The sequence below is a fragment of the Budorcas taxicolor genome, chromosome 8, assembly GCF_023091745.1.
Source record: "Budorcas taxicolor isolate Tak-1 chromosome 8, Takin1.1, whole genome shotgun sequence".
Lineage (NCBI taxonomy): Eukaryota > Metazoa > Chordata > Mammalia > Artiodactyla > Bovidae > Budorcas > Budorcas taxicolor.
Window position 1 is genome coordinate 41985019 of NC_068917.1, and position 18235 is coordinate 42003253.

General features: G+C 41.0%; 1 protein-coding gene across 1 annotated transcript in view; it reads left to right on the top strand.

The window, feature by feature from the left end:
* Positions 1-18235, top strand: part of ERMP1 (endoplasmic reticulum metallopeptidase 1) — a 58557-nt gene that overhangs the window by 28678 nt on the left and 11644 nt on the right. Inside the window, exons 5-13 of the mRNA XM_052645184.1 lie at positions 716-862; positions 1514-1606; positions 3962-4174; positions 6643-6863; positions 9683-9857; positions 10230-10420; positions 14379-14531; positions 16866-17068; positions 17622-17737. Coding sequence (XP_052501144.1) covers positions 716-862; positions 1514-1606; positions 3962-4174; positions 6643-6863; positions 9683-9857; positions 10230-10420; positions 14379-14531; positions 16866-17068; positions 17622-17737 — 1512 coding nt within the window. The remainder of the gene's footprint in view (positions 1-715; positions 863-1513; positions 1607-3961; positions 4175-6642; positions 6864-9682; positions 9858-10229; positions 10421-14378; positions 14532-16865; positions 17069-17621; positions 17738-18235) is intronic.

An 18235-nucleotide genomic window follows, 5' to 3' on the forward strand; every position in this document is an offset into this window, starting at 1 on the left:
AGATGGACCTTTGTTGGCAAAGTAATGTCTCTGCTTTTGAATATGCTATCTAGGTTGGTCATAACTTTTCTTCCAAGGAGTAAGCGTCTTTTAATTTCATGGCTGCAGTCACCATCTGCAGTGATTTTGGAGCCCCCAAAAATAAAGTCTGACACTGTTTCTACTGTTTCCCCATCTATTTCCCATGAAGTGATGGGACCAGATGCCATGATCTTCGTTTTCTGAATGTTGAGCTTTAAGCCAACTTTTTCACTCTCCTCTTTCACTTTCATCAAGAGGCTTTTTAGCTCCTCTTCACTTTCTGCCATAAGGGTGGTGTCATCTGCATATCTGAGTGAAAGAGAAATGTAAAGATTATACATACCCTATCAGTACATCTGTGTACACACATACGTTTATAAGTCATACATAAGTTGAAGACATAAAAATGATAATAGTTATCTTCGGATGATGGTCTTGTGAGTGGTTTTTCATTTTTAAACTTAAACTTTTTATATTGCTGTTATCTTATTATTAAAAGCAATTTTGTTTTCCACAAGATTATTTTTCATTTAAAATAATCATATACGTTTATCAAAGAAATGTTGGAAAATATAGAAAAGAGGATTAAAAAAATGAAACTCTTGATCTATCTCCCCAGATCATCACAGTAACTATTTTACGTATGTTAAAAAATTCCAGATTAACCTCATATTGTTGTCATGTTTCATTTCAGGTCCTGAAAATCCTTGGTTGGTCCAAGCTTATGTCTCAGCAGCTAAACACCCATTTGCTTCGGTGGTGGCTCAGGAGGTTTTCCAGAGTGGAATCATTCCTTCAGATACTGACTTCCGGATCTACAGGGATTTTGGGAACATTCCAGGTATTGTCAATTATTATGGACTTTTCTGTGACAATGATTAATTAAAAACAAGTCTTACTTTTTGGAAGTTTGTGAGTAAACAGCATTTTCTGAGAGCAGATTTTTATGTGAGAACTATATATACTGACTCACTGAAAGAGAGTTCCTGATAGTCTCCTTTTCTTTTAAACTCCAGTTTTCTTTAAATGCTTCCTTTTTTTTAGAACATGTCATCTTGGCCCACAATGTGACAGAAGAACAGGGGAGAACTGTTTAGCACTTCATTCCCAAAAGATGGTAATAGATCCTTCAGGGATCTTTTTCATTGTTACCTTGCTTTGCCAACTGCCCTGGGGACTTGTACAGCTTATTTAAAGTTAAAATTTGGCTCTGGCCTGGCAAGGATGTAGATGGTAAAGTTTTGATGACCTCCCATGCCAGTACTCCTACTCCTTGCTGTGTGACTTGTAATGCCCCAGTCATTATATATTGAATTATATACCATAGCTATAGGTTCTGTGAGAATTTCATCATTCCTTCTTGAATGTGACAAAGCAGTCATGCTACTGCTTTGATGTCTTTTAGGAATTTAATACATTAAACAAAGAGGCCTTAAATTGAGGTCAATCTTTAAAGTAAAATGACTTTTTTTTTTTTTCCTGTATGTCTTAGGAATAGACTTAGCTTTTATTGAGAATGGATACATTTATCACACCAAGTATGACACAGCGGACAGAATTCTAACAGATTCCATTCAGAGAGCAGGTTGGTATTCTCATTTAGACTTCTGATATTAAGGTGGAATATTATGGATGACCTGTGAGCCTATAGATACTCTGTGCATTAGGGAGGCAGTGTATGGTGTGAATGAAGTGGGGCTTTGGAGTTAGACGAGGCTTTGAATTTTAGCCTCAAAGTCTAGTTTAGCAGTTAAGAACCTAAAACTATTTATTATGAGGAATTTGAAAGGGAGTTGACCTAGGGTTATGAAAACATTGCTGAGTATTCAGAGTGTAGCCAGAATGGAAGCTGTACATTGGAGGTGGCACAAACACATATTCGGCAACTTGCCCAGGTATGGAAAAGTTACACTGATCCAAGGTTGTGTGGTGAGGACAGGTGTCAGGACAGGGGCGTTAAAATGTTTTCCAGTGACATCAGTAGTAGTCAGGGGAAGTGAGTCTGAGGCTGAGCCTTGCAAAGAGTTGGGATCTGGCACAGTGGGAAAGAGCCTGTTCGAGTAAGAGCTCTGCGTGAGTAGGGCTTGTTTGGGCCGAGGACTGTTAGACTACAGTGTGAATGGAGGTTGCATTTTTCAGACATAGAGGGAAATGAGGCAGAGGTGTATGGGGGTAGAGAAAGCTGTAGATGGCTTTAAAAGTCAGCAAGCGGATGCTGTAGGAATAAGAGATCATTAAAGGCCTGCATATGTGAATGAATGATGGTTTAAAAAGCTGTCAGTCTGGTGATGCAGTATGGAGTGTATGGGAGAGAAGGGGAGAGAGCCAAGATTCAGGGCTGTTCCAACAGTAATTTTAGTGTGGCATACGAAGACCTAGACTGTACTGCTGGCAAAAGATAGACATGAAAGCAAGGGTAGAAAACTAGGTACATTTTGAATGAAAACTCAACAAGACTTGATAGGTTACATAGCAGGGATGCATCGGATGGATGGCAGCAAGGAAGACCTCAGAGGGTCAAGCCTGGCTGGCCCGGGAGAGATGACACCACTGGCCATGACTGGACATGGGAAGGCGGCTCGCCCAGAGCAGTAGTGAGGAGGGCACGAGGCTGTGAACTCTGTCAGACACGAGACAGAGGGCGTCTGGGAACTGACCAGATGAAAACGCAGACGCAGCATTAGAGACCATGGCAGAACTGGGTACCTGGGTTTGGAAATTAAACGCACAGTCCAAACCACAGACGTCTGGAGAATGGAAATGGTTTTTGGAAGAGTGAAACAAACCTGAGCTTAGGGGGAGATGCATTTGAAGGCGGCAGGAGAGCCAATGAGAGAAATCCCACAGTGAGACAGTGTGGTGTCCTCAGTGAAAAGAAGAGGAAGTCCAGGATGGAATGAGCATCAGAAGATATGCCAGCCATTCAAAGCTTCTTATAATTCTTCATTATAGTTTAAACTCAGTCACTGATTGATGTAACAGATACTTATGACGGCCTCTGAGGTGCCAGCTTCTGCCTGACAATGACTCAGCCTACTCTCCAGCTTCATTGCAAAATACTCTCGCTCCCCATTCTGGACATTTTCCCCCTCCTTGGGGCCTTTATCTACACAGGTCTCTAAACAAAATCTCTTCCCTGTCGTAGCTCCTATCCATCCTTAAGCTAGAAATTCACTTCCTCAAGTGCTTCCCTGATTTCTCCAACTCCACTAGTCTCCCTGATATGTTCTTAGGGCACTTTCTCCATACTATCTTTTTTTAATTGAGGTATTACTGACATTCCTTATTATTATTTTTAATATGTACTTATCTGGCTGCATCAGGTCTTAGTTGTGGCACACAGGATCTTTCACTGGGGCATGCAGGCTTGTGGGTGCAGGCTCCAGAGCATGGGCTCAGTAGAGTGGGCATGAGGACTTAGTTGCCCCATGGCATGTGTGACCTTAGTTCCCTGAACAGGGGTTGAACCTGCATGCCTTGAATTGCAAGGTGGATTCTTAACCACTCGACCAGCAGAGAAGTCCTTGTTAATTCTTAATACATGTGTAATAACTTGTTTGGTGTCTGTGAGCTTCTTGAGGTTCTTGGTTCCCCACTGAATTTCTATGTCAGAGCAGTGTCTGCTATGTTAAGTATATATTAAATGAATAGAGACTGAGAAATAGCTGTTGGGTTTGTCACCAGCAAGCGTACAGTTGATCAGGGAGTAGCTATAATAAGTAGAAGAGAAAGGATGAAGACCAGGTCACTGAGCTTCAAAGCAGAGAAGAAACAGCACATAGGGCATGGACCTTATAAAAGATAGTTAGCAAGAAAAACTGGGGCGAGCAGTAGGATGGTTAGAAAGCTGTTTCTGTTCATAGTCTTTCTAGGTACTCCTTGACTCCAGCAGTGGATGGTTTATTCAAAGTTGTTACCTTTCATTTCTTTTTACTAATAGGTGACAACATTTTAGCAGTTCTTAAATATCTAGCTACATCTGATATGTTGGCTTCTTCTTCTAAGTATCAACATGGAAACATGGTCTTCTTTGATGTGCTTGGCCTGTTTGTCATCGCTTACCCATCTCGTGTTGGCTCAATAATTAACTATATGGTGGTGATGGCTGTTGTTTTATACCTGGGAAGGAAATTACTGCATCCCAAATATAAGAGTAAGTATTTTCCTCTAAAACTACAATACTGGATGGGTGTAGAGTTTACCTAAAGTTTTTTGGCACTTTTCTTGTATCTTTCCAAGAAGTTACAAATCTTAAGAAAAATAACATTTGATTTACACTGTTGTAAGAAATTTCTTGCATAAAGGACAGAAATGGTATGGACCTAACAAGAGGTGGCAAGAATACACAGAATTACACAAAAAAGATCTTAATGACCTAGATAACAATGATAGTGTGATCACTCACCTAGAGCCAGACATCCTGCAGTTGAAGTCAAGTCGGCTTTAGGAAGCATCAGTACGAACAAAGCTAATGGAGGTGATGGAATTCCAGTTGAGCTATTTCAGATCCTAAAAGATGATGCTGTGAAAGTGCTGCACTCAGTATGCCAGGAAATTTGGAAACTCAGCAATGGCCACAGGACTGGAAAAGGTCAGTTTTCATTCCAATCCCAAAGAAAGGCAATGCCAAAGAATGCTCAAACTACCGGACAGTTGCACTCATCTCACACGCTAGCAGAGGAATGCTCAGAATTCTCCAAGCCAGGCTTCAACAGTACATGAACTGAGAACTTCCAGATGTTCAGGCTGGATTTAGAAAAGGTAATGGAACCAGAGATCAAATTGCCAGTAAGTATCCATTGGATAGAAAAAGCAAGAGAGTTCCAGAAAAACATCTGCTTCTGCTTTATTGACTACACCAAAGCCTTTGACTGTGTGGATCACAAGAAATTGTGGAAAAATTCTTCAAGAGATGGAAATACCTCTGCCAACCATACCTACCTCCTAAGAAAACTGTATGCACATCAAGAAGCAACAGTTAGAACCAGACATGGACCAACAGACTGGTTCCAAATTGGGAAAGGAGTATGTCAAGGCTGTATATTGTCACCTTGCTTATTTAACTTATATGAAGAGTATATCATGCGAAATGCTGGGCTGGATAAAGCACAAGCTGGAATCAAGATTGCTGGGAGAAATATCAATAAACTCACATATGCAGATGACACCACCCTTATGGCAGAAAGCGAAGAGGAACTAAAGAGCCTCTTAATGAAAGTGAAAGAGGAGAGTGAAAAAGCTGACTTAAAACTCAACATTCAAAAAACTTAAGATCATGGCATCTGGTCCCATCACTTCATGGCAGATAGATGGGGAAACGATGGATCAGTGACAGACTTTATTTTCTTGGGCTCCAAAAAAACTCAGATGGTGACTGCAGCCATGAAATTAAAAGATGCTTACTCCTTGGAAGAAAAGCTATGACAAAGCTAGACATCATATAAAAAGAAGAGACACTCCTTTGCTGACAAAGGTCCATCTAGTCAAAGCTATGGTTTTTCCAGTAGTCATGTATGGATGTGAGAGTTGGACTGTGAAGAAGGCTGAGTGCCGAAGAATTGATGCTTTGGAGAAGATTCTTCTTTTGAGTCCCTTGGACTGCAAGGAGACCAAACTAGTCAATCCTAAAGGAAATCAGTCCTGAATATTCATTGGAAGGACTGATGCTGAAGCTGGAACTTTAATACTTTAACCACCTGATGTGAAGAACTGACTCACTGGAAAAGGCCCTGATGCTGGGGAAGACTGAAGGCAGGAGAAGGGAACGACATCCAATAGACGGTTGGATGGCATTACTGACTCAGTGGACATGAGTTTGAGCAAGCTCTGGGAGTTGGCGATGGACAGGGAAGTCTGGCAAGCTGCAGTCCATGGGGTTGCAGAGTTGGATATGACTGAGCAACTGAACTGAAGAAATTTCTAAATGATTATCAGAGTGATATGCTCATTATACTTTTAGTCTTGGTGAAGCATGCAATTTTTATGTACTTATGCACTTCATGGAAGTATTTCAAAAGCTTGTAGAAAATGGTTTGTAAAGATTGACACTTAGTGAAGAGTCCCCTTAAAAAGTGTCCACATTGTGGACCAGTAGCACCCTGTTCTGGTTAAACTGGTCTGCTTCTGCTTGAACTATTTAATAGTCTTAAGTTAGTGTGTGCTGTTAGCAGGTCAGATATTTAGCAGCGGTTTAAATATCCCTTAATCACTGGTTATTTTCTCATGCTGCTTCTCTTCTCGTGTTGTTGCTTTTGCTAAGATTTGATATGTAACTCTGCCTTCCATTTTTGCTGTTATTTCAATACACAGAGCATTCCAGAGGTGATAAAAAAATCAAGATGACTCCCTTTCCCAGTCAGGAATATAGCTGAACTTTTCCTGAAGACTTATCTCTTTGGGTCTTTTGTACCCACTGACTCTCAGCAAATGTTCATACCTGAATTTTATTCACTGTTGTTTTCCTTGTTGTAATGTTAAACAAAACTTACCCCTAGGAAATTTTAATATTTTCAATTATGGTGGTAAATTTTGTTTTAATGTTTGCTCCTTTAATTCTACTAACTGGTTGTGAAATTGATTTGATAAAGACAGTGATCACTACTCTTTTTTTCTCTCCGTCAGCTGCTACCTACACAAAGGACTTCTTCTGTGGACTTGGCATCACTCTGATAAGCTGGTTTACCAGCTTGGTTACAGTTCTCATTATAGCAGTGTTCATCTCCCTTATTGGACAGTCCCTCTCATGGTATAACCACTTCTATGTCTCCGTTTGTCTGTATGGAACTGCAGCTGTAGCCAAAATAATATTCATACATACCCTTGCGAAAAGATTTTATTATGTGGTAAGTGTTGGGCTTTTTCATTGATTTCTTTCTGCCGCCTTCAAGGATTGAAGACAGACTCAGGTGGGGTTCCTTATGTTTGGCCTTTTGTGACACCAAAAACTGTTTGGCATGGTTACGGAAAATTGACTCCCAGAACCATGTTGACTTTCTGGAAAATTTCTTATTCGGAGGGTTGCAGACTTTAAATAAATGAGTTTACATGGCTGGCAAAACAGTGTTTGGGGTGTTGGTGACACCAAGGTGTGTTAGCATGCCTTCTGCCTCTGCTGACAGTGGCAGTTTTTATAACCATGCTCCTTAATCTACCAGCCTTCCCTGGGACCACCGGTTATTTTTATTTGAAAAGCTCTGTTCCCCGACGGACTGTCAGCTCCTTGAGGGCAAGGGTGGTTTTGTTCACGGTCCCCTGTGCTTAGGCAGTCTCCGGCACAGAACTGACACTCTTTTCTGCCTGGCTGAGCACTGTATCTGAAGCTGCACTGAACATGTTCAGTCTTCTTTACTTTTTTTTTAACCTGTGCTGTTGATACAGATTCTGTCAGCATGCTAGGTGGTCTGGGGGTTAATGACACATTGCTGAGGAGAGAAAGCGAAGGGAGAGAGAGTTCCAAAATGACATATGCTGTCTTCGAGAAATAGCCGTAGTCATGGTTTCAACTGTGTACATTTGTTTGGTAAAGACAAAGTTAAGTATTAGGTTTATGAGAGAGCAGGGCTAAAAACTGAATAATTAGTGAGAGAGCAAGCCACACACGTTTTGATTTCCTGAGATAATAAAAGGGAAAGTCTGTCTTTCTTCCATCATTTTCAGTATGGCATGTACACACCTGTTCATCTCGGTTTGTCCTGCTGGGGATTAGACTGGAGACACGGAAGACTATAAACAGCATATTTCACTTGCATGTCTTCAGTACCTGAAGCTGGGTCTCAGTTCAGTTCATGTTTGGATATGGTTTAAGGAGCCCTTCTGTGTGGCAGGCCCTACTGAAGAAAGATTCATTGAGGTTAGCCATCTGTGTATGGTTGAGCCAATACTTATATCTTCATGACTTCAGTTTCCAAAAGAACTACATGATGCGGCTCAATTTCAAGTATTTATTCTTGCTGCAGTGGGATGTGACCAGAGTGTGGCTGACACCCTGGTTGATATGGCACTGGGGTACAGTAGAGGGTAAGACAGGAATGCTTAGTAAAATTCTAATTTCAGTTGTCCAGTTATGAAACTTTGGGCTGAAGGCACAGTAGAAAGAGTAATATGTGCATTTCTGTCTCACGTTGTCTTTGAGTGCCCAGTGGGTTCCCATCCTCAGGCCTGGTACAGAGACTGGGGATGTAGTCTTTCCTTTGAGAAGGTCACAGTCTCACTGGGGGATGAAATGATGGGGAAACCACAGTGACTTCAGTGCACTGGGATAAAGTGAAATAGAGTGATAGGTTCACCGTGCTGTAGGGTTGTAGGGCCAGGAGAGATGAATTTTGTTTGTGGAAGTCAGGAAGGCTTCATGAAGAGGGTGGTGACATTTGAACTGCATTTTTTGTGGTCTGAGTAGAAATGTACCAGGGAACTGGTTGATGGGCAAAGGTCAGAATGTATAAGATGCGTTTGGGTCACAGGCAGTAAAAAGTTCCGTGTGGTGAAGATAAGGTTGATGGTTAAGAGCATAACCCTAAAAATCACTGGGGCCACATTTTAAACTTTCTAGGTAGGGTACTGAATGAGATTTGTGATTCAGCAGGAACACACTGGTAACAGCATACATTACCAGCGGACTGGAAGGGGGAAAGGGTGATAGAGGTGGGGAGAGGGGAACTAGATTTGAGGGATGTTTGAACTTGGTACAAAGTGGGAACAGTGTAAAACATCTTCAGTTATTACAGTCTTCATTGTTGCTGTCTTTGTTTTTAAATAACTATCTGAGTGGAATGTGGCTTCATATTGAATCCCGAGAACTGTTTTATTCTTTTCAGAGACCATGACTCTTGACTAAGAGTGTTGAACATCTAATATTTTACCAACAATAGCCTATCTTTCATTGTCCAAGGAAGTTTGTTAAGTGACCTTAAGTTTGTTATGAAACATGTGTGACTGAAACTCTTTTGCACTTTTGAAGTAGGGGCCCTTTTAACAAACATGCCCTGGACTGTATAGAAATGAGAAGGCAGACGAGAGAGAAAAGCTTAAACATACCTATTTCTGCTTTGGTGTTTCTGCACCGAAATTATAACTTTCGTGTTTACACTAATAGAATCACTGGTGCAGAAGTTAAAATGTATAAAGTCCATATGGCAACTTTCTTCTGCAGAACTCAAGGTGCTGTACAGGAATCCTCAGATTTTCAGACTTCAAAGCTCAACAAGTGTTGATCAAAGCCCCCAAGGCCCTGTGCTCTGAAGGTCCTGCGGTTCTTGAGGCGTGCTGTTAGAGGCGCTGCGGCAGCTTGTACTGTTCTGCATACGGGTTGTTTCTCTGGTTTGCTTGACATTCTTTGAAAATTTCATGAATAAAAGAGCTTATAGAAGTGAATGTTTTAAGGGAAGTCCTTTGTTCTACTTTAGAACATTTCCAAAGGTCTCTCAGCCCAGTGGAGGGAAAGCATATATATGAGTAATGATGTTTTTACCCTAACTTGTTAAATTCTCCTTTCCTGTGCAGCAATTTGAACTTATTGCTTCGTGAGAGGAGGCAGCTTTGTCAGTGTTTACTTCATAGTTTAAAGGATAGACCCTGCTCGAGACAAAATGTAGCTTTTCTGAGCAGTGGAAATTATACTGCAATAGAAGATCTTGATGAGTTGTCTGTATTTTCTTTCTTTCAGAATGCCAGTGGCCAGTATCTGGGAGAAGTATTTTTTGATGTCTCGTTGTTTGTACACTGTGGGTTCCTTACAGCTCTCACGTACCGAGGGCTCTGCTCTGCATTTATTAGTGCTGTCTGGGTGGCATTCCCGTTGCTCACAAAGCTTTGCGTGCAAAAGGACTTGAAGCAGCATGGTAGGGTATTTTTGGTTGCAGTACAAACAGGAAATGCTTTAAAATACATTAAGGCTTCCAGAAACTTGTCTCCTTATTTGATTTTATTGGGTAGGCTTTCAAAATTGTTGCTGTTTTAAGATCACACAGATGTTTATCTTATACCCATCATTCTCACATAAATGAACACGTGGTAATATATTACATTTTTTGTTTTCTTATTTGTATTTTACCCTCTCAAAGTGTTTTATGCCTCTTTATAACATGTACCAAAAGGCCAAGTCATCAGCTAATCTAATTTTTGTTAGGTGTAAAGATACACTGTTGCTATAAAAAGCTATTATCTCACTGGAGAATTTCAGAGATGTATGTTTTCTTTCTCTTTTTTTTTAGGTGCTGGAGGAAAATTTATTGCCTTTTACCTTTTGGGGATGTTTATTCCATATCTGTACGCACTGTACCTCATCTGGGCCGTATTTGAGATGTTTACCCCTATCCTTGGCAGGAGTGGTTCGGAAATTCCACCTGACGTTGTGCTGGCGTCTATTTTGGCTGGTTGTACCATGATTCTCTCATCCTATTTTGTAAGGAAGAAGTTTTGTTTGTTTTTTTTTAAATTTCCTTCTTCATTTTATATATAAATATGTGATGAGTTTAACCATGCTAGATCTTATGAAATAGTGTTGAAGAGCTTTCCTGGTTTCTCAGACTGTAAAGAATCCACCTGAAATGCAAGAGATCTGAGTTCAACCCGAGCTGGGAAGATCCTCTGGAGAAGGAAATGGCAACCCGCTCCAGTATTCTTGCCTGGAGGATCCCATGGACAGAGGAGCCTGGCGGGCTACAGCCCACGGGGTTGCAGAGTCAGACACGTCTGAGTGGCCAACACTGTTTCTACTCTTAAGCCAAAGAGATGGTGCCTATTGTAGGTTCGGTGTGGTCAGAAAACGTAGAAGGGGGGTTTTGTTATTTTTGCCTCCTCATGCTCCCAAATCCTCTGCTGATACTTCTTTTTAGATAGCTTTCAAACCACCTGAATGTGAATGTGTGGAATGAATACCAGGTGAGAACTGGTAGAGATTGCTTGGTGGTGAATTTTGAGAACGTGTTTTGAACTTACTGACTAGAGGCAAGCACTAATAAATAGGTGGTAGTTTCACCGCTGCTGGTAGAGCTAGTGAAGGGAGACTAATTCTGATGAGGACTTTTCCACTGTCATTCAGCTGCCTCACTGCTGGCACCGCCAAGGTCATTAGTTGAGTCTGTGTCCTTGAGTGACACATTTACAACACCCGAGCAGGCCTCATTTACCAAGTAATGAGAACGTGTTACAGCCCTTGTCATTTTGCTCTGTCAGTGTTCCACCCGCGGAGAGAGAGTCCTGCCTTTGCCATGCCTGCTTCTCTTCCCTGGGACTCTCCAAGGGGAGTGGGGGAAGAAATGGTGCAGAGTGGATAACATCCACCCTGCTGGAGCAAGCTCCAGGCGGAGCTCTGCCCTTAGCGTGGTGTCAGCACTCCCCAGTTCTGTGGTTCTTTTCATTGCAGTTCCTAAGAGTAAGACATAGTCATTGAATACCAGGAGTTATACTCTGAGACTTGAGACTAGGGGACAAAACAGAAAAAGTGATGACTCCTAGAATTCTTTCCTTCATGGAGATGACAGTGAGCTTTTCACACTGACACAGTAAAAGGCATCTCATGTGAAGACTAAGATCTAGGAACCAGAGATAAGAGTACCACATGCATGGTCAGCACCATCCGTGGAAGTCCCTTCAATAGACAATTTGTCCTTGTTGAGTCACTAAGTTGTGTCCGACTCTTGTGACCCCATGGCCTGTAGCTGGCCAGGTTCCTCTACCCATGGGATTTTCCAGGGAAGAATACTGGAGTGGGTTGCCATTTCCTTCTCCAAAATCACCAATAAATAGCTGTGTATGTGACTGTGTCTATAGCCCCGTAGAGTAATTCTTATACACAGAACTTTTTTTTTTTTTTTTTTACCATTAATACTGTGGTTAAGTCTTTACTGGTATTTGCAGGGATGGATGGAAGATTCTAAAGTGCTCTTTGTTCCCTTCAAGGTTTACTTCTCTTGGTTTTAATATTAAGCCTTTAAATCCTCTGTGTTTCATGATAGGTTGGCTGTTGTGAGAATTAAAGGAGTTTGTAGTGTCATCATATGTAGATGAGGTTTAATCTAGAGTAAGCGAAGTTATGAACTGGATCCTTCACCCCTCAAATGTATGTAAATCATCTTCCGTGAATGAAGGCTCTTGATGCTCATAAAAGATGATCAAAGTGTGAGGCATTTCAGATCAGTTCCATATGAACCAGGGACAAAATGAACGCTGAAAACTGGGCGTGACCCCAAAGCATGGAAATCTTTGAAACAATAAGCAACTAAAGTTATTATCTTCTAAATTATATTTTATTAGGAAAGCTTTTGGAGGTGCCTCTTGGAATATTTTAAGCTCTAATTTGATTGTCATTATAATGTGAGATAACTCTGCTGCTCTTTGATGCTGTGGGTTACCATTCTCTTCACTCTTATTTGTGTGTACCTGTGTTATAGATAGTGGCTTTTTAATAGAGTGAGCCTTTTCTCCTTGGGTAGTGGAGAATTAACCATAATGCATACTTCTGAGGGCTTTTCTCTAAGTCTATGGGGATTTATTAAATATATTTGCTAGGAAGCAATTAAATTGCTGGCAAATGACTGGTTAACAGGCTTCTGGGAGTTATCCCGTGCTGGGGCCGTCATGGTTATACTGATTACCTGAGACTACTGATAGGAGGGGGATCAGGAGGAACCTGTCAGAGAGAAACAGAAAAAGCCAGTACTCACTGGACATTCCATAGGCCCTTCTCATGCTTCTCTTCATTTTCATTCACACCCATTTCGGAACTGTATCAGATACAAAGATAGTGACAGTTAAGACAGTGGGGTCCAGACGTGTTGTTACTTAGGCCATTCTCTTCTTCCTTCTCTCCCTATGATCACCTTTTCATTTATCACCATTACCAAACCTCTTCCAGAAGGTGGACAGAAGAGGCAGAAGATGAGCCTCATAACCTGGAGAAGACAGAATGTGGATGTGGGAACTATAGCCAAACCGGAAGCTGTAGGACAGCTCTAGGTAGCAGCAGGTGGAGAATGACAGGAACCACAGGGAGATTTTATCTGGACCCACATGACTCTGTACCGAAACCTAACCAGCCTTCCACTGGAGGTGAAACTCATTACGTGGCAGGGTATTTGATACTGTGCTAAGGAGCCACATTTTAAATACTGTGACTCCTAGGAGGAAGAGGGACAGACAGGGTAACAAATGGTGTTTTGCTAACTCACTACCCTAAATCCTTGGGTACTTTTTCTCCTTTCTGGCTCCAGTGTGAAAACATAAGGCCAGTATACTCCTTTGCTGGAGATTACTCTGGATGGCACAGTGTTACACTGTAGATATAAAATCTCTTTATTAGTTTCATATAGTTGAGTACTTAGTATGAATAATTTTTCATTTTCATCTCAAAAAAACATTTTCACCTTTATGTTCTTCACTTTTCTTTTTCTTGACCCTGGGAGGGTAGCCAATAAGGGGAGCTGGGATTAGGTCATTGTTTCCTGGAGTGGCTCCTTCAGAACCCCTAAGAGATCTGGGGACATATTCTATGAGTTGTGTGTCCCCCAAAACTTTAATTCAGTGATTTCATTACAGTTAAGAAACTGATGTATTTAGGACTTTCAGGATGCCCATCTTGAGACTGAGCCACTTGCTTTTCCTGCCCAGGTTCAGATTTGCTGTTTGTGTTGGCTTCAGTTAGCTCGGCAGTGAAAAGAGCAGAATGGCTTTTATTTTCCCAGCTTGTTTCAGTTTTCAGAGTTTGTTTGTTTTAACTGAACTAAAAGTTGATTTCTGATACTGCGTAAGTTTCCAGTGCAGAGCTACTTTTCCAGCAGTTCTTCCTTACAACGCAGGCTCACAGGCAGTCTTGGAGGTGAATCTAAACGCTCGTTTAGGTGGATCCAGCAGCAGCAGCAGCAGCACCTGGGCATGTTATGGAAGCATCACGAACAGAACTTGAGTTTTGTTTCGAAATAGGCCTGCTTACTTGCATAAAAGGTTACTTCTTTAATAAAAACATGTCATGATGTCTGGTACAATTAAACAGTTGTCCGCTGTACAGTCTTGGCTGCAGAGTATTGATAGAATCAGAAATAAAATAAGGCCATGGTTTGACCGACAGATGTACCTGCTCTGATCTCTTGACTTAGCAGAGGCCCTGTCTCAAGTTTCCCTGATCCCCCGTACTGTCTGGCTGCCTGACAAGAAGCCACCATCATGCAGATGGGGGCACCTCATTTATTTAGACTCAGACTTGTGATGGAAATCCCTTATAATTAGTGCGTTTTGTACTGGAAGCTGGAGTATGTTAGCACATGCTGATACATGTCCTTCATTATCTGCTACAATCGGCCTGTTAGAAAGTCACCAAAACCACTTTCCTGCCAATGGTAATTTTTCTGTTTTTCTGTTTTTAGATTAACTTCATCTACCTTGCCAAAAGCACAAAAAGAACAATGCTAAGTTTAACTTTGGTATGTACAGTTACATTCCTCCTTGTTTGCAGTGGAACTTTTTTCCCGTACAGCTCCAACCCTGCCAGTCCAAAGCCAAAGAGAGTGTTTCTTCAGGTAAGAGTGATTTTGTGTGAGCTATTTGAGATTCTGGACAGGGAAAGGCTTATGGTGTTTTGAGCTTCACTAGTCAACAGTAAAGCTCAAAACACATAAGTGACTTTTCTACTGTTGACCTGTTAATTGTACCTTGACTATTTTGTGTAAGGCAGTGAGGAAAAGATTGACCATCAATAGGCATTCTGATCAGCTAGAAACCCTTCTCCCAAGGGACTGAATGGAAACCTCTGTTTGTTTTTAGTACTGTTCAAATTACAAAAATGTACTTAGAAAAACGAGCGCATGTATGTATCATGGAGTAATGAACTGTCAGAAGTACAGACTGTAAAGTTGTCTGCAGACTGAGTAAAAATGTGAACTCCTATCAACTGGAAAAGGGAACACATTCTTTAAAATGCTAGTAAGGCTGATCTTAGGTAACATTCAAGGTAATACGGGATAGCGAAAGTATAACAACTTAGATATTAATAGAATGAGATTTACAACTTTCTTAGATTCAGGTTTTTCTGCAAACTTTTTAGAGCTGGTGAAAAACAGGAAAAAGAACTTGAACTTAAGTCCTCTTATTTTCAGTCTTCCTGTTAGAGGGAATGGAGTGGCCCAAACAGAAAAGCCAAGAGTCATAACCTAGATTACTATTCAGAGACTTGAGTAAGTTAATAATAATATGTTTGAACTTAAATATCAGAGAGGAGATTTTGAGGAAGAGCCAACTATTCCTTGTTTACAAACCTGTAGGACACAGCGATACATTTTACGTGACTGATGTTGCATCAGTAGTCATTAGGAGAAGCTGCTGCTGCTGCTGCTAAGTCACTTCAGCCGTGTCCGACTCTATGCGACCCCATAGACAGCAGCCCGCCAGGCTCCCCGTCCCTGGGATTCTCCAGGCAAGAACACTGGAGTGGGTTGCCATCTCCAATGCTTGAAAGTGAAAAGTGAAAGTGAAGTTGCTCAGTTGTGTCCGACTCTTAGCGACCCCATGGACTGCAGCCTACCAGGCTCCTCCATCCATGGGATTTTCCAGGCAAGACTAGACTCTTATTTTTAAAAAACTCCTGTCTTGATTTGTTTTGGGGTTCTCTTCTTCCCCAGTTTCAGAACTTGGCAGACTTTTCCTATAAAGGGCCAGGTAATGAATATTTTAGGCTCTGCCAGCCATGTGGTCTCTGTTTTAGCCACTCTGTTTTTTACAGAGTAAAGCTGCCATGGACAATACCAGCCGATGCATGTGGCCGTGTTCCAGTAAAGCTTTATTTATAAAAATAGTAGCAGGCCATTTGGCCTGTGGGCTTTGGTTCACCCCTGCCCTTTGTACTGTTTCTTTTCGAATTTGATATTCTTCAGGCTGGTTTCTGCTGTCAATAGAGCTATTCAGGACGGAGCAAGGTGCCTTTTCATTCTGTTAGGCACAAGTCTGTCATCTAGTGGTGAGCTGTGATTTCTGTTTTTCTTTGCACATGAATTAGCTTCATGTAATAGACTGAAAGGGAAAGGGGTGTGTGTGTGTTTGTGTGTATTTCTTTTAGAATGTATTTAAGACCTTTTAGGAGTTTTAGTGTTCATGTGTTTTAAATCTGAAATAGTTGGTTTTCAAAAAAATTTGTATGAATACAAATATAGCAGTATATTTGTAAGACATAGTAAAACAATCATCTTGAATTAAAGGATCATTAGTTGCACCTTAGAAAACCCTTGTGTTCCCTCCTTAATCCCAGCTCTTCTGCTCCTCTCCCTCTTCCCACCCTCCAAAGTTCTGTCTTAAAGGTTGCAGTTAACCATCACTGTACCACATATGTATGAATCTCTAAACAACATATAAGTTTTGCCTATCTTTGAGCTTCTTATAGATAAAGCCAAATCGTAAATACTCTGGTGACTTTGCTTCTTATTGCCCAACAGCATATCAGAGTGTTCCAGGTTGAATTGTTATCACTGTAGTTCATTATTTTTCACTGCTGAATAGACTTCTGTTCTAGGATGATACCCTAATTTATTTGTCCATTATACTGTTAATGGACATTTGGGTTGTATCCAGTTTTTGCTAATACAGACAGTGCGGAACCAACAATCTTATACCCTGTTCAGGTTTCTCTAAGGTCCACACTCAGGAGTGGAGTTGCTGGCGTGAAGGGTATGTGCATGCTAACTTTACGAGGTAATGCTAAGCAGTCTCCTGAAGTGTTGGTGCCAGTGGTGCGTGAGGGTTCCCGTTGCTCGGGAGCCTCTTCATTTCTTGGTATTATCACTTAGTCATTTTGTTCATGTGGGACAGGGATGTGGGTGAAGGAGTTCAAACAGTAGTTTCCTCATTAGGCTTGTTCTTCTCAGCATATAACTAGAACATTTCATGATCTGGATGGAAACATAGTTAAACGGGACTCTGGAGTATGGATCAATGGATTTGATTACACCGGCATGTCTCACATAACACCTCACATTTCCGAGATCAACGATTCCATCCGAGCTGACTGTGAGGAGAACGCCCCCCTCTGTGGTTTCCCTTGGTATCTTCCTGTGCACTTCCTCATCAGGTTGGTTCATTACTTCTCTGCTTTAAGTTGGGGGTTAGTGTGTTCTCAATTCCTATCACTATGTCAGTACTGTTATTTAAACTGGTTAACAGAGAAGTTGAGTGTTGTATTATTTTTATCACTACAAAAGCTCTGATATCACTACAGACGAAACACTCAGGAGTTTTTTTTTCTTCAAAATTTTGCTTTTTCAAATTTAGGACGTCTTTCCTCTAGAAACCTGAATGAAGGGTAGCCCTCTTAACTGGTCTAACAGATAGCAAGCAGCTAAGCATCAGTTTCTAATTGTTTTATTTCTGGGAAGTTTAATGCTTTGGCAGTGAAGGAATGGAGGAGAAGAAATAGTATGGGTAATGGAACTCAGATCACCTGGGATCCTTGTTCTTAACTTCAGGAAGGTTTTACTACATAATAACCTGGGCTTCAGAGAAACTCACATTGTTTATCATTATTTCCATCAGATTTTATGTGTTTTTTTATATTCTGAGCGTGTCCATGAGTTATAAGTTAATCAATAAAGCAACCTAAATATTGAAGTTACCTTTCCAAATAGGAAAAACTGGTATCTTCCTGCCCCAGAAGTTTCTCCAAGAGAACCTGCTCATTTCAGACTTGTATCCAAAGAACAAACACCCTGGGATTCCATAAAGCTGACCTTTGAAGCAACAGGTAAGTCAAATAGTTTTTTTCTTCTTTCCCTTCTTAAAAATTTCAATACGCACATATATTTTTTTCCTCAAATTTATAATAGTGACCAGCAACTTAGGAAGAACTTAGCATTTTTAAAAGCAATTAAAGCTGGTTATGATTTTTAAAATAAAATACTTTATTTTTTAGAGCAGTTTAGAAAAAGTTTACAGAAAAATTTGAGCAGAAAGTACAAACATTTCCCATGTCTGCCCTCCCCCACCCTCCAGCTTCCCTTATTATTCTCCTTTTGCATTAAGTGTGGAACATATCACGGATAAGCCAACATTGATACGTTATTAATAACAAAAGTCCTTATTCTTTGTGCTGCTCAGTTCTGTGGGTTGTGACAAATGCATATTGTCATGTATTATTACAATATCATACAGCATAGATTCACCGCCCTCAAGTCCCCTCGGTGATCTCTCTGCTCACGCCCTCTGGCAACCACTGACCTTTTACCGTGTCCATTGTTTTGCC